Source organism: Pteropus medius, unplaced genomic scaffold, assembly GCF_902729225.1.
Source record: "Pteropus medius unplaced genomic scaffold, Ma_sr-lr_union100, whole genome shotgun sequence".
In the NCBI taxonomy this organism is placed as follows: Eukaryota; Metazoa; Chordata; class Mammalia; order Chiroptera; family Pteropodidae; genus Pteropus; species Pteropus medius.
Genome location: NW_024344377.1, coordinates 1,821,393 through 1,836,620, shown reverse-complemented (window position 1 = coordinate 1,836,620; position 15,228 = coordinate 1,821,393). Strand labels below are relative to the sequence as shown.

General features: G+C 43.9%; 1 protein-coding gene and 2 pseudogenes across 1 annotated transcript; all 3 read right to left on the bottom strand.

The window, feature by feature from the left end:
- Positions 1–1,389: 1,389 nt before the first annotated feature.
- NSMCE4A (NSE4A component of SMC5/6 complex) lies at positions 1,390–14,577 on the bottom strand. Its single transcript, XM_039870817.1, has 11 exons — positions 14,213–14,577; positions 13,433–13,510; positions 11,038–11,168; positions 8,704–8,855; positions 6,575–6,674; positions 5,784–5,874; positions 4,619–4,713; positions 3,438–3,486; positions 2,653–2,747; positions 2,475–2,561; positions 1,390–1,561 (listed from the first exon to the last, which is right to left on the bottom strand). The coding sequence occupies exons 1-10, from the start codon at positions 14,502–14,504 to the stop codon at positions 2,487–2,489; spliced, it is 1,158 nt and encodes a 385-aa protein (XP_039726751.1). The 5' UTR covers positions 14,505–14,577; the 3' UTR covers positions 1,390–1,561; positions 2,475–2,486.
- LOC120608902 (uncharacterized) lies at positions 3,969–4,087 on the bottom strand (annotated as a pseudogene).
- Positions 5,478–5,593, bottom strand: LOC120608915 (uncharacterized; annotated as a pseudogene).
- Positions 14,578–15,228: the final 651 nt, after the last annotated feature.

Below are 15,228 nucleotides of genomic sequence, written 5' to 3'. Positions count from 1 at the left end.
GGGGTCACAGGAACAAGAATGTTCTAAAATTAGATTGTGGTAATGGTTGCAGTGATTCACAACCCAGTAAGTAGACCCAAGAAAAAAAAGAAAGAAAAAGAAATACACTTTAGATGGGTGAATTGTATGGTATGTAAATTATATCTCAACAAAGCTGATTAACAAAAATGAAAGAGATAGCTAGAGTTTAGATAGGAGGGAGAAAGCCTAGAAAAGTAGCCAAAGAGACTGATCATGCAAGGTTTTGAACATCACTGTAGAGCTCAGGTTTTTTCAATCTTAAAGGCAGTGGGGAGTCACTGAGAAACTGACATGTTTTTTGAACAAGTGGGAGAAATTTGAAAGATATATGGGAAGCAGGGGACACCTGATGGGAATCTGTGGCAGAAACCTGGGCAAGATGGAGAAGCAAGAGACAAGATGAGAATTTGTGACCGATTAAGGTAGGGATTGTGGGGAGTAAAGAAAATAATTTCAAAGCTTTGTTTCTGAGGAAATAAAGAGTAAAAGTACCAATACAGGGACTATAGGGAGAAAAAATTGGGGAGCTGTTTTATACGTGTTTAAAACAGCCCAGATGCTGTTCAAGAAGCCATTAGTTCCATGTATCTGTAGCTTTTAGAGAAGTTTAGTCAAATAAAATTTTGGGAACGTTCAGGATATAGATGTAGTATAAACCAGGATAGTAAGACGGTGGAAAGGGAAGCAGGGAAAGCATCAGATGTAAAGATGTATGGTTTTCAAGAAGTAAATTTTCAAGTGTCAAATGCACAGCATTTATCCATTGGATTTAACAGCTGGGAAAGGCATTGTCACTAAACTTGGCATGAAACAGCCACGGTAGACTGACGGTCGGAAAGGAGGTGCTACAGTGCCATGGTTTAAGGACTGACAGAAGGGGAGACAGAGACCTGAGGGCAGGAATGAGAAAGGAGAGATGTAGAAAGTTGGAGAATGGGGAAAGAAACCAACTGGGGACTCAGAAAACATCAAGGACGGACCTGAATGCCTCCAAAGACCAGAAGCACGAGGGCGACATCGCTCCGTGGAGCGGGGTCCTCGGGGGCGGCGAGCAGCCCTTGCAAACAAACAGGGCGGCTGGTGGGTGGGATCAGGGTTGGTTTGCTCGGAAAGTAGTCCAGCCTGGCCTGACCGAATAGTTTCTTGTGTGTAAATCACAGGCTGAATCATAGGACATTACTGATATCTGACCATGTTTTACCTATAAAAACAATTTCATATGGTACAACCTCTTATTTGTTGAGTAGCTAACTTTACAGCTGAAGAACCATAATGATCTACAGGCCATTAACAACTTGACTAAAACTTTCAATGAGACAAGACTGGAGAAAGAAACCATCCCAATAACAAAATAAAGAGTAACTACAATTATTTGTGAATATGGCAGTGAATTTCCTTTAATCAAAGACAACCATGACAAATTCATTCACTATCAAAAGCTACATTTTACTAAAAGCAATCTGTCTTTAAAAATGTTTAATCATACAATATATACAATACATGCTGCTCTTCTTTTGGGATTTCACTATCCACTTGAGTCCTAAAAAAAGGGAAAAAATAGGTTAAGTTTATAAATCAAAAGTTCATTCACTATACATAAATGAAACCTAACAACTAGCCTCTCCTCAGTGGGTGGGGCCCACGTTAACCCACATTATGTGTCTTATGTCCACCCTCCCCTCTCCCTCAGTTGTCCTGAACAAAAGCAGCTCAATTAAATGAGGCACATTAGGAAAAGGTTACAGTAAGTACTAAAAAGCGAATTTTAACTTTCGAAATCAGAGAATTGAGCTACGAAAAAAACTTTAGCAATTATCTAATTTAAAATTCCCATTTTACAGGCAGATTTATAGAGGAGGAAAATGAAGCTGGGTGAGATTAAGAGACTGGCCCAACATCTTAAAGTAAGGGGCAGAGCAACTGAATCCAGACCTCCCGATTCCCACCCGCAGCTGCCTGCAGCAGGATGCCAGGTCAGACCCAGACTTCCTTCTAGCTATGTTCTCCTTATTAAAGTGAAGAATTACTTCATAACCAACTCAAATTCCAGAGATGCCCACTTACTAACTTCATTCGCATGTAATCTTCCTTTTCTGCTCTGTACATATAAAATAGGGGAATCTAATGGGACAGTGAACAAAACTGATGGGAGGATTCGATATTCCAATCATCCTATTTATCAGTTGGCTTTGTTGGGGTCGGGGAGCCAAACCAAGAACAAACTCCCGCTCCGCCTCTATCAACTGTGCATCATAAGAACAGCAAAGTAATGAGTCCAAAGGAGGGAGCTTGCAGCCACCAGGCCCCGCTGTCTCTCACCAGCACGCACAGTTCCAAGAACGGGCACTAGGGGGAGGCAGAACCCAAAGTCTACTGGGATGTGACAAAAGGGATGGTTTGGAAAGCCAAGTCAAGTTAATAAAAACATGCAGCCCTCGCGTAGGAAACGTTACCTGCAGCTGGCGTCAAACACTTAGCCTCTGCTGGCTCTGGCCCGACGTAATCACAGGCTCTGAGATCTCGAAGGTCTTCACAATCTCCTAGCAGAGAACAAAGCACATGTGGGCACAGGGTGTACAGCAGTGTGGCCGAACTACCCAGAACACTCAGCTGCAGCGTGCAGAGCTTTACCTCCCAGTCGCGGTAACTCAAAGCTATGATTCCTTGATTTCTAACTTGGGTGTTCTGGTCGATGCCCTCACTTTCTTCATTAATATCGATAGGCTCTGTTTGAAAAACAAAGTTTTCAAAGGTCATCCAAACAGAAGAGGTTATCTGAACAAAAACTGACGAATAAGAATGAAACCAGTATCGAGAAGACACATCATATTACACACATATTAGGATTTCGTGCATCGGTGAGTTGCAGTATTATTACAGTAGCAAAGAAACACATTTATTTCCATTAAAAAAAAAGTAGTAGAGTAACACATTCCAATCATTTGAAAACCTCTGCATATCTATGTACCAACCACAGAACTAAGCCCTGGAAAGTCCATATGAAACTGAGTAACATACAAGTGCAATAAAAGTACTTCATTCTCTACAGGAAACCTTGAAAGGAAAAGAGTAGTGGAGAGTGTGAAATTATTCGACTAAGAATTAAACATTCTCTCATCAGGAGAAAAATAGAAAGAAGGAAAGCACAAAAAACTCATTACAAACATTCTAAATTAAAATCTGAGAGAAATTATATCATTTCTTATTAAATTTACAACACATATCGAATCAATGATACATAGATGAATCCATCAGTTTTAAACTAAGGCCATGTTTTCAGTTGAGCAATATAGAGCATTATAAAAGTTTGTTACCTAAACGAAAACTCTTTTACATTTAGTAAAATACATTTCATAAACTCTAGTACCAAACAGATTTTTCTCTAAAACTGATTTTTCTGAACATAGTATCATTACCTATAATTGGCAGTCGATCTTGGTCAAGTTTTATCCTTGCAAAACCATCCTAAAACACAAAAATGACATTAGAAGAAGACTAAAACTTAGATCCCAAGCCTATAATCGTTGGATGAAAAAAATTAATTAGAAAATTCAGTCTCAGACAATGAAAGTACGTCCTAACAATAACGAAGAGATTACATTGACAAGACTTTGACATCTTTCTTTACATGGGCTCCCAGGCTTCCAATCAGCTTGTGTGCCCAGACACAGCCTCCATCCAGAGGGCCTCTTAAATAAAACTGTAACTGTCTTGCCTCTTTAACTGATTTATACATATTTGTGAATATTCCACATTTTATTATGCATAATTCTGTCATTTACCATCAACAAAATATGCCTGTTATCATTTCTAGAAAAATAACTTTGATCAATACAATATTTTTGTCTGAAGTTAAGATTAAACTTATCTTACAGGTGCAGGAAAGCAACCTGATATAAGACTTAAGACAATCTAAAGCAAATTTCCATAGTACATTTCCTTTTAATCGCCTACAGCACCTGGTCTTCCTAGGTGGTCTCCCATCCACGTACTAACCAGGCCCGACCCTGCTTAGCTTCCAAGATCAGACAGGATCGGGCTTATTCAGGGTGGCATGACTGTAGACCGATCTTGTATTCTGAAATAACTTCAGACTTAAAGTGTTACAAGATTACAGTAAAAACTCCTATATATCCTTTATCCAACATCACCAATTGTTCAAGTTTTGCCACATTTACTTTAATACTATCTCTATATATTATATTATTAACTTTTATGAGTGATAGACAACTTGACCCTTGTCCCTGATACTTTGGTGTGTATTTCTTGAAAACAAAGATATATTCTTACACAATAAGTGTCAAATTCAGGAAATTTAACATTTATACCATACTGTTATCTGAGCTATAGTTTCATGTTCAAATTTTGCCAATTCTTTCGCTAAATAATTTATAAAGTGTAAAAACAGAAAACACAAATTTTGAATTTCTTTCTTGTATTAGATAGTTTCCTCTGCCTGCAGGTTAGTTTAATATTTTGCTATAATGGGTCTAACATGCATACTAGTTAATACAAAAATCATTGCCAGCTTCCATCTATAGCTTTTATTATTTATCCTTTAAAAAGAATATAATGCAATTAGAGAAGTAAATCTTACCCTGATAATGAAGGAGACATGAAAGATGTTTTCCACCGTCCGGGGAAAAGAGTGTGGATCAACCACAAAGTCAAAGAAGGACATAGGAGTATCAGCTATATAGACAAGAGGAAAAAATTCTTTAAGGCAAGAAAATGAGTTTTGCTTATCAGTAAGACCAACACTCTCTAGCGCTAGCCAGAGAAAAGAAACAGGCACTGGCTGTGGGAGTATAAATCGATACAACCCTTCTGGAGGGCAATCTGGCATAGCTATTAAAAATACGAATGCCCAGAACCCGGCAGCCCTCCTCTAACAAGCTGTCCTACAGAAATATTAGCATACACGCACCAAGTTGCATGCCGAGACTTTTCACTTCTGTGGTTTATATGAGTAAAACGTTATAAAGAACTTACTCATCCACTTACAGAAAATTTGTTAAATGTTTGTTTATGATATAGGCACACAGTAGGGATCACCGAAAAGAATAAGGGGGAATCTATATGTACTGATATGGAAAAATGCATGGAAAAGTCATGTTGCAGAAGAATGTGTTTATTATTATTAGCTTTGAAAAAAAAATCCTAACTACTTATATGCATATTTAAATGAGTGACATAAATGTAAGATAATCTGAAAATATACACATCATGTTTTATAGGTGGCTACCTCTGGGGGGTGAGGAAAGGTAGGATAGGTGCTTGATGTCTTACTTTTCTTACTTTTATGTTTTATTTTTTAACAATAAAGTTATTTCACCAATGTTCTCACATGAAACTTCTAAAGGGGCGCAGTCTCATGAAATATATAGGCCAAAAGAATCAAAAGGATTCAATACATTTACCTGAAAATACCTTTTTATTTTTTTTATTATTATTTATGTCTACAGCACCTGGTCTTCCTAGGTGGTCTCCCACCCAAGTACTAACCAAGCCCGACCCTGCTTAGCTTCCAAGATCAGACACTGGGCTTGTTCAGGGTGGCATGGCCATAGACCACGGACCACAGCTCTACGGGGGCGCGAACCCAGGCCCTTCTGCATGTAAAGCAGACGTGCTAACCGCTACACTATGGAACCACGCCCTGAAAATGCTTTTTAAATAAAAATACCTTCTCATTGAAAGTGGCACATGTCTAACTGGTGCCACTATAAATCGCTCTATTTTGAACTTGGTATCACACTTACGATCTTCTCGAAAATAGGTTTGCAGTAATCCCAAGATTCTTTCTACTTCTTTTTCTGTTGCTTCTTGATGAGATTCTTCCATTCTTTTTAACTGAAAATATAAAGTCATCATCAAGCTGACTGACCTGTTTGCCTGCCCGGTGACCTTTTCTGCTCTCTTGCACATCCAAACTCCTCTAAATGTCTTGCTATTAGGGACTGCTAGCCCCCAATCCCCACCTTAAAATCTATAGTTAAAAAAAATTCTACTTTCAGTAATACTTTTGTTATTTTTTAGAGGAGTAACATTACCAAATCAACATTTTCATGTTGAACATAAAATAGCAAAATACAAAAAGGGCCCTTTAGAACAGGAGTTCTCAATGGGAAGTGATTTCATCCCACCCCCACCCCCACCCCGGGGACATATGCCAGTATTTGGTTGTCACACAAGGACTGGAAAGGAAAGATGCTATTGGCATCCAGGAGAAAGAGGCCGAGGATGCTGCTGAACATCCTGTAATATACAAGGCAGCCTCTAGCAACAAAGAATCCTCAAACTCCAAATGCTGATGGTGCTGAGGTTGAGAATCCCTGGTTTAGAACTGATCCAAACTACAGAAATGAGTTAAAATCAAGACAAATGGCCAATCCAATGAAAAGTTTAAAGGCTTAAATGAAATGCTTAGTTAAGTGACCAAACCTGACTCGAGGCCCTGAAGCTTAGAAAAGATGGCCACATTGCACGTATGTTGGATTAGTGGCTGCTTCAACTTCAGGTGTTTTGAAAGGCGACATTTATAAAAACGAACCTGGGCAGGCATCTCCCGCCGCTCTTCTATCGTACGAACTTTTCTTGGACGATCGGTTCGTGGCTTTGGCACAGGAAATTCTCCTTGTATTGAACCCAACCTGATGAAAAATACACTTTCATGTCTTTTTTTGTTTTCTAAACAAACTAATTTCACTAAGTGAAAGCTGTTCCCATGGTACAGTCAAATTCGGACATCAGTGATATTCTAGCCGACATCAGACCAAGCCTCTTGCCAGGTTTGTGACATCCTTTCTGCTCCTTTTGTTTCTAGAATAAGTCTTAGGAGCTTTACTCAAATACCATCATATTTTGCTCTGAACAGTAAGCCGGTAAATATGCTTCTGGTTTTCCAGCTACTCTGTTTATATTTCTGCAAAGCCAACTTCAGAAATCAGAGGAAGGACAAACACTTGGCGGGGGGGAGGTTAAAAGCCTTTGGATGAGGTGTGCCATGTGGAGGCTCACAGCCTGCAACCCCAGAACACACCTGTCTTAGGAGAACAGGACTGGCAGAGGCCATGGGACTCTTTCCTATTGAACTTCCTCTACCCCCCAAAAAAAGCCCTCTTGCAGACTTAAACTTCAGTAATAGCTGTATCATTTAGAGACCAAGGCACTAAGAACTTAGACCCATGTGGTCTCTCTGCTTGAAGAGAGCAAAGTATACAGCATAGACAAGACAGACATATTCACACACGAGAGATTCCAACATAACATGGGAGACCCTATCGTGCTCTATCAGAGTGCTACGCGCATGGTGTGAGGGCATTTGGGCAGAGCTATCTACCCAGACATGCAAGTAATCCAGTTGGGGAATATGATCCTACACTGATACTTCTGTCTGGAGAAGTTACGGAGGCTTCCAAGTGGGATAAATAAACCTTACCAGATGGAAAGATGGGGGAGAGGACATTGCGGGCCAAAGGAACATCAAGTGCAGGGGCACAAAGGTGTAAGTAATTCACTGCAGCTGGAATCCAGGCCGGACAATGAGATGAAGTGTAGGTCACACCACCAAAGGCTAGCCTTAGGGTCTAGATTTATGACAGAACCTAGAACTCAACAGATTGGGAGTTTATCTATAACGAAGTTTGATCTTTAAGCTATAATACAGTGGTTCTGGGCACCTGAGTTACCCCAAGGCTTGTTAAAAACAGGTGCCTAATACACCTGCACATACAGATCCCTGAGACACGACCAGTCTCAGGAGGTTCAGAAGGGCGAATCAGAAGAGACAAATGCCCAAGAGCTGTACCACCTAAGGAAGACACAACTTGGGTGGTGACCCCAGAGCAGCAGTCCCCAACCTCTCTGCTACCAGGGGCCAGTGCTCCTATGAGAATCTAATGCCTCATGCTCTGAGGCGGAGCAGAGGCGGCGATGCTAGCGCTGGGGAGCGGCTGCAGACACAGAGGAAGCTTCACTCGCTCGCCCGCCACCCACCTCCTACTGTGCAGCCTGGTTCCTAACAGGCCATGGACCAGTACCAGTCCATGGCCCTGGAGTTGGAAGCCCCTGCCCTAGAAAAAGTATCTCCTGGGGAACAAAAGCAATGTATTTGAACACTGACTCACAAAAGAACCAGGAGGAGCTGTGCTTAAGTTTCTCCACAGGACTGAGCTAGGAAATTAAGACAGAAGCCAATTTCATTTGAGAATAAAGAAAACTTTTCAAAATTGGAGTTGTTTCCAAAAAATGAACTGGGCGGTTTATGTGACCGAGACTCAAGCAGTCTTCAAATACCGGCTAGGGATTATCCAACAGGGAATTATATAATAAATGGCACTTTACACATATTGTTAGAATCCTAAGATACCCGTCATAGGCATGATCATCCTTCCATAACGACTTTAAGATGAAAAAACACAGCTAGACACTGTGCCACAGAACCGAAGTCTCGCATACGATAAAGCGAAGGAGCCAGCAGAGCGCTCCGGCAAGGAGGCTCCGGCCCAGAGCCGGTCCTGATGAGATTAAGCAGGACCAGGTCCCATCCACATAAAGTTCAGAGTCTCCAGACAATGGCATCATGATCGTCACCTCTACAATATCACATAACTTTTGTCCCTACAATAAAAAACAAGGTTTACAAATGGCTGGTCTGTCGGATTTTTAAAATAATCTTACAGAAAGTGGAATGTATGGGTTTTATTAAAGGTGTTTTCTGCTGTTTTGCCTGATATTTTCCAGGAGTCATAGACTATGAATTCAAAATCAGAACCATCTTCATCACGGATGAGTTCTTCAGCTTCGAGCGGATTTACACCCATGTGTGTCAGCTGCAAAAATGAAGGGAAACAGAAGACCCCAGTTAGGCCACGAGCAGTCATTCACCCCATGCCACGGTCTGTTCTGCCAAACTTTAAGAGGCTAGAGGCAGCTTCTGTGTCCGAACACGTTGGCTAAATTTCTTACTATAATTTTATATATAAATTACTATTTTAAAAGGTACCTTCTTTTGGCAGAGGACAGTCCTCAATGCATTTAGAACCTTCAGTGAGAAAGACAATGTAGGCCAGTGGTTGTCAAACGGTGAAACGGTTCCCCAGGGGTCTTTTGGCATTATCTGGAGACATTTTTGGGAGGGTGCTCCTAGCCATCTAGTGGGTGGAGGCCAGGATGCTGCTCTACATCCTACAGTACACAGTACAGCCCTCCCCATCGAAGACTTACCCAGCCCCAAATGTCCACAGTGCCAAGGCTGCGGAACCGGCTCTAGCCCACGGCAGGCTGCGGGGTTTGGGTATGCCAAAAGAACTAAGCCTGCTGCGAATTTCTGGATCACAGGGAGTTCGTTTGCAAAATATCAGTAAAGCTGTACTAGCATAAAAATATGAAATCCCAAATCAAAATCTCCAAAACAGAATAAGAAAGTTTAGCTGGCATTCGGATTTTCATTTTTACAGGCTCCCATGGACCTCTATTCAGCATGTGTGTCGGCATATCCAGAGCAGTGGCTAGAGCCAGCGAGAGGCCCGCTCATCTGAAAACTGCCTTCGTGGAAAGAGCTGGCAGAAGCCTACTAATTCTCCTATCTCAGACCGCCTTACAGAAAATGTATTATATTCAATTGGCTTTTATGAAAGTACTTTTATTATTATAAAATTATAAAATGCCTAGAAGTTATCAAATTAAAATAGTAATATTGTATAGAAACGATAATCAAAAAGCCCTCAAGAGAGCTTAACCCTATCAAAGGCACTCCATATTTTTTAGAAAAGAGGCTGCGAGAGGCCGACCAGAGAGCTACGGTCAGCTCCCCTCCACGCTCCTCTGTCCCGTCCACCACCACGTGCTTGCAGGAGGACGTCTCAATTTTTGTCCAGTCAAATCTACCTATCTTGTCTTTACCGCCTCTATATTTATATATTTATATCTATATATATTTATATATTATACTTGTAAAGTTCTTTTCCACAGAGACACCAGACAGCTATTAATTTAAGATTTTATAAAGAATGCTTTCAGACTTCTGGAATTTATTTTGCTATGTTAAAGTACAGAGCTTACCCTAATAAACAGAAGTAATCTTTAAAAAGATAACCCAATATAGGGCCACTTTATTGGGCCACACATTACTGTGCATTTTTAAAAATGCATTATACTTCAAAATAAAAAAAGTTTAAAAAGGTTTGAAATTTAAGTCAGTTAAATTTTAAATTTAAAAAGAAAATAAGGTTTTAAAAACAACAGAAACCTCAGACCTTTACAAAATAATTTATCTGGTCGGATCTCATAATGATACTAAATCATTTTAATAACCATATAACAAACATCCAGTCAGAAATTCAATGTCCTAGCAGAAATGCTAGGACAGAGGTTGGCTCGGGGTAGTCAAGAAAAAAAGACGACAGAGTAAGATACAAGGTCAGTCTCCCTGTGCTTTTTTGGGTAAATCAATCAAGGAAAAGTTTCAAAATTTCAGGTAACAACCATTCAAACTTATTAAGAGGCAAAGAAAAGTGAATAAAACAACAATCAAAACCCCCAGAAAGCAAAATCTCAATCATATTTATATGGTTCTGAAACATTCTCAAAGACAAACCAAAACACGCCTCTCCATCGGAAGGATTCAGCTCCAGCTGAGCTGCTACCTGCAGTGTGGGTTTCTGCCGTCCCCTGGGCAAAGGTCCCTGGTCACAGAATGAGCTAGAACACTTATGAACTGATAGGTAACTAAGGAAAAAAGCAGCCATTTATAAATAAACAAGGCCCCAGAGTCTGAGAATGCTAGAGATTTGCAGATTGCTCCAAGCCCCTGACCTAGATTCCCACCACATAGCTCTAGTGGCATCTGTTTAATTTGGTAAGATCTCTTTGAAGAAATCTGAGACAAAAAATTTTTAAAAAGTAAAAACGAAGTGAAAACCATTTGCATACGGATATAAGCAAAGTAGATAATTATACAACATATGACAGAAGAAACTTTTTTTTATTAAGATTCTGTAGCTTTGAACTTACTAGAGTTTCAACATATCTTAACATATCGAATGAGTTCAGATCTGAACGCAGTTGCTTTGCTTTTTCTTTGCCCAAATCTGAAGCCAAAACAAGAAAGTGGGCATCCAGGACTGCTTCTCTTGCTCGAGACACTATTCAAAAAAAGAAAAATCCACAAATTACAAAATACACATTATTCACAGGTATTTCCCCTAAATTTCCAACTAGCTACTCAGCATTTCCCACTAGACGAAAAACATACCCACGTCTCTCTAAAAGCTGGCTCCCCTGCCCAACTCATCAAGATCTGGAATCAAAGCTGACCGGTCTTCCTAAAAGCCAGCTCTGCCTCCAGTTCTCCTACTCCTGGGAATTGAACCACAATCTCTTAAAAACCCCTGTTTAACCTCTATAATCTCTGTCACTGACTTTTCTCTTTGACTCCAGTAACCCATCCTAGCCATTATTATCACCTGTGCCGATCCAAGTCAAACCGAGCGCTCACTATGTGTAAGGCACTGGGCTTGGCGCGGTTTGCTGACCAGCAACAAACAGGTATGCTGTCAAGGAGCCTCGGCTGAAATGATGGGTAGGTGCTGGGCAGGCAGCGGGAGGTCCCTAAGCACCACGCGAACAGTCTGGAGGGAGCAGGGCAGTGACCTTGGAGGACGGGGGATCCCAAAAGATTTGACACAGGACATGGGATTTAAGATAAGATTTAAATAAAAGGAGGCAAGAAGACGGGGAAAGGTCCACTGGCGGAACCAGCAGTGCTTGCTGGGGTGTACGGTCATCGGACCCCTTCGGAAACAGGCAGTGTCTGGGACACTTGCAAAGGCCGAATGAAAAGGAAGCCAGGAAGAGAGAAACGCAGCAAAGTTTATTCCCAGGCCATTTCACTTGGCTCACCGATTTTCTGAATACCCCTCAGGCTGGTGAACTTGTGGACTCCAGCTCTTGGTTTTATAAGTCATTTTGCCCCCTTGGTTTTATTTCAGAAGAGTCACTGCAAAAGTGACAGTGAGTGAGGGAACGAAGCAAAGGTGGATGCGAGTTCCCGGGCTGTCTGGGTCTCCCTCACCCATTAGCCTCCCAGCATGGGAGTAAAGTGCTCATCTCTGCGGGGGATGGCTTTAAGGCCTCCGAGGAGATCAAACTGAGACCATCAAACCCGTGGATGCTAAAGAATTCTGTGTTTGCTGACTAACTCCATAGGCCCAGGTGAGTGGATCATCTTGCCTTAAAGAGGGGACCCAGATGGCAAAGTGGAAACAGGCGAGGCGATGACGTGAGGATCAGGAACTAGTAAGATGCACAGTAAGTATCAAGGGAGCGAATGAGTCAAGAGCAACCTTGAGGAGACTGACTGTGGGTCCAGCCTTGGGAGAGAAGAAAAAGCGAAAGAGGGTGGAGGAGGGACCAGGAGAGAGGCTGGTTCCCGAAGGTTGTGACGATTAAGCAAACTGGCAGATCAGGGCGGGGCCCGGCGAGGAGGTGGTCAGAGCAAGACAGACACACATCTGAGAGCATAAAGACAAAAAAGCTAAAAGGGCACAACATTTACATCATTAACCAAACTAGGAACCGACCAGAAATAAATATTCCGGTCTCCAAAGAACAGGCCGAACTGTGGGATCACGCGGCCCAAGTTCTGTTGACTCTTCTTCACCACTGCCTGTGTCCACATCCTTCCTGCCATAGAAGAGAAGGCCCTGGAGGGAAAGGGGGCTGGGAACTTGTCCTAGGACGCTGGGACCCAGCGCCACATCAGGGAGCACAGCCACCCGTTCTCTCTTGGAACAGATTGCTGCTACCACTACATTGCTGCTGCCTTTAAGTCAAGCAATGACTATTTTTTAAAGCGTCCTCACCCCATGGTCTAGAGCTCAGTGCTCGGATCGATCTCTCTCTGTCTCTCTGTCTCTCTGTCTCTCTCTCATAAACACACACACACACACCCCCTAGAGACCAACAGGGCTATGTGTAGACATGGCCACCCCCAGGAAGACAGGAAAAGAAACACGATGTCAGGCGCCAGCTCAGTCCTTTAATTCGTCCATTCAGTAAACGCATGTGTGTATCCTGGGGACAGACACAGCGGTAAATACAACAGAAAGATCGAAGGTTACACATGGAAAGTTCTCAAGCAACAGAACCACCTGAGCGACTTGTAAAAAGGTTGCTGGCCTGCTGCCAGGACTTCCTGTGACACGCTGGGGATATGCTTAAGGAATGGAAAGAGCACCATAAAAACGGTACTACTGCGACAGTGAAAAAGGTTCCCAAACTGGTGAAGCGCTACTATAAATGTGGGAATTGTTTGATGTCAAAAATTTGGCTCATACATATATAAAACTAATTAAAATGACCCTAAAACGTATAACAAAAAGCTTCCATTTTTAAAATAATAAATTACCTTCGTTAAACAGAGTGTTGGCCTCTTCAAGGACCTCTGTTAATTTGTCGCTGGCATTCAGTATATCCTCCCGGTTTTCTATTTTAAAAAAACATAAGCTTGGGGAAATGTGCTCATATTCACTAACAAGTGGTTAAAAAGGGGTCACCAGCAGTAAAGCCACGCCCAGCCCCTGGGGAATTACTTCAAACATCTGTATCGTTTTAACCTAAAAGGCAGGTTAAGAGAAAGGTGACGGTCCCCTTTAAATAACATGAATTTTAAAAGGCGACCGTCTCCATCTAACCTTCACCCAAAAGGCTCGACTCTGCAGCCCGTGCCGAGCGCTCCTCACAGTGCTTCTCCAACTTTGCAAGGGGCACGCAAGCCCCTGCGGCGCCACACAACAGATGGGCGGGCAACCCCGGGTTTCAGATTGGATTCGCATTTGTGACAGTCCTCAGGTGACGCTACCGCTGCTGGGCTGGCGATCACACCGGGGAACCGCCCCAGTGCAAGAAAAGGAGCCTGGGGTCTGCGCCCCGTGTCTCCCCTCTTCTTGGCTGTCTGGGCTCAGGCGAGTGACGGCCGGCGCCTGGCCTCCAGCTGTGCCGTCCTGCCCGGCGGGGACCTGCGTGCCCCCGCCAAGGTCGTGCCGCTCGATCGGCACGACGGATGTGGGAGCCCTTGGCGCGCCACCCCCGGCGCAGCCGAGTCCCGGCGCCGCTGAGCCGCCGGGCTGCGCAGGGCCTGCGTCCCGCACCTGCCCCCGCGCGGCCCGCGCCCCGCGCCCCGCCTTACGCTGCACGGAGTTGATGAGCGCCCGGTACTGATGGCGGATCTGGCGGCACAGGCCGTGGTCGGGCTCCTCTTCCAAGCTCGCCGGGTCCACCATCTCGTCCCCGGAATCCGACGGCTCTTCCTCCTCCAAGCTCGGGCGCTCCGGGGCCTCCCTGCGCTCGGCGCCGCGGCGAGACCCGGGCGACAGCGGCGACCGCGAACGCGAGCGGGAGCGGGTGCGATCCCGGTGCGGGTCGCGGCCCCGGCCCCGGCCCCGGCCCTCGGGCCGGCGACCGCTGCTGTCTCCGGACATCGCGCCAATTCTCCGTGCAACTTCGGCACGGCGGAAGTTCGCGCCAGAAACTGAAACCCCTGCTCGGCGCGAGCGCCTGCTCCCGGCGGAACGCGGCTCCCGGGCGGCGCGAGCGCACAGCGACGCCTGTGGCGGGAGGCCGGCGGCGGGGCGCGGGGCTTCGAGCGCCTCCCCGCGGCGCCGGAGGCCCCGCAGGTGCCCGACCCGAGCCTGCCGCCGCCCTGACGCTGATGTCCCAAGACCCCACCTACACTGGCTAGGACCTTGGGTGTCTGGCCAAACCCCGTGCCCACCCCGCTAGACCTTAACCTTCCTAGGGTCTCTTTGGCGCCCGAGCACACAGGCTGGCAACGTGCTGGGCACGCAGCGCATGTTAAACTCTCTGTGAACCATCTCTTACAAATACGTCTGCTCTGTGACAGTTTATGGCTGTGGTTGGCTCTCAAGCTAAAAGAGTCTAAAATACCTTAGTCAGGGGCCAAGAAAGATGGCACGATATTCAGTATAGCTTTAATGATAAATGTATGAACTTCATTCCATGTATTTTGGATTATATTATAAATGTTTTCCCGAAGTTCTCCTTGGTGCTGAAAACATATTTCCTCAAAGGAACAATATTATAAGTTGAGTTACTACACAAGCTTATACAAATGTCATTTTGTGCATCATGTATACTATTCATTGCTGCCAACGGCGGATACCTCACCCCACCCCTACCTACTTG

Coding starts and splice junctions, on each gene's coding strand:
- NSMCE4A (XM_039870817.1), bottom strand. CDS start 14,504: ATGTCCGGAGACAGCAGCGGTCGCCGGCCCGAGGGCCGGGGCCGGGGC. Junction 4,714..5,783: donor AACCTATTTTCGAGAAGATC/GTAAGTGTGATA, acceptor TTGTCTATATAG/CTGATACTCCTATGTCCTTC. Junction 3,487..4,618: donor ATGTCTCCTTCATTATCAGG/GTAAGATTTACT, acceptor TTTGTGTTTTAG/GATGGTTTTGCAAGGATAAA.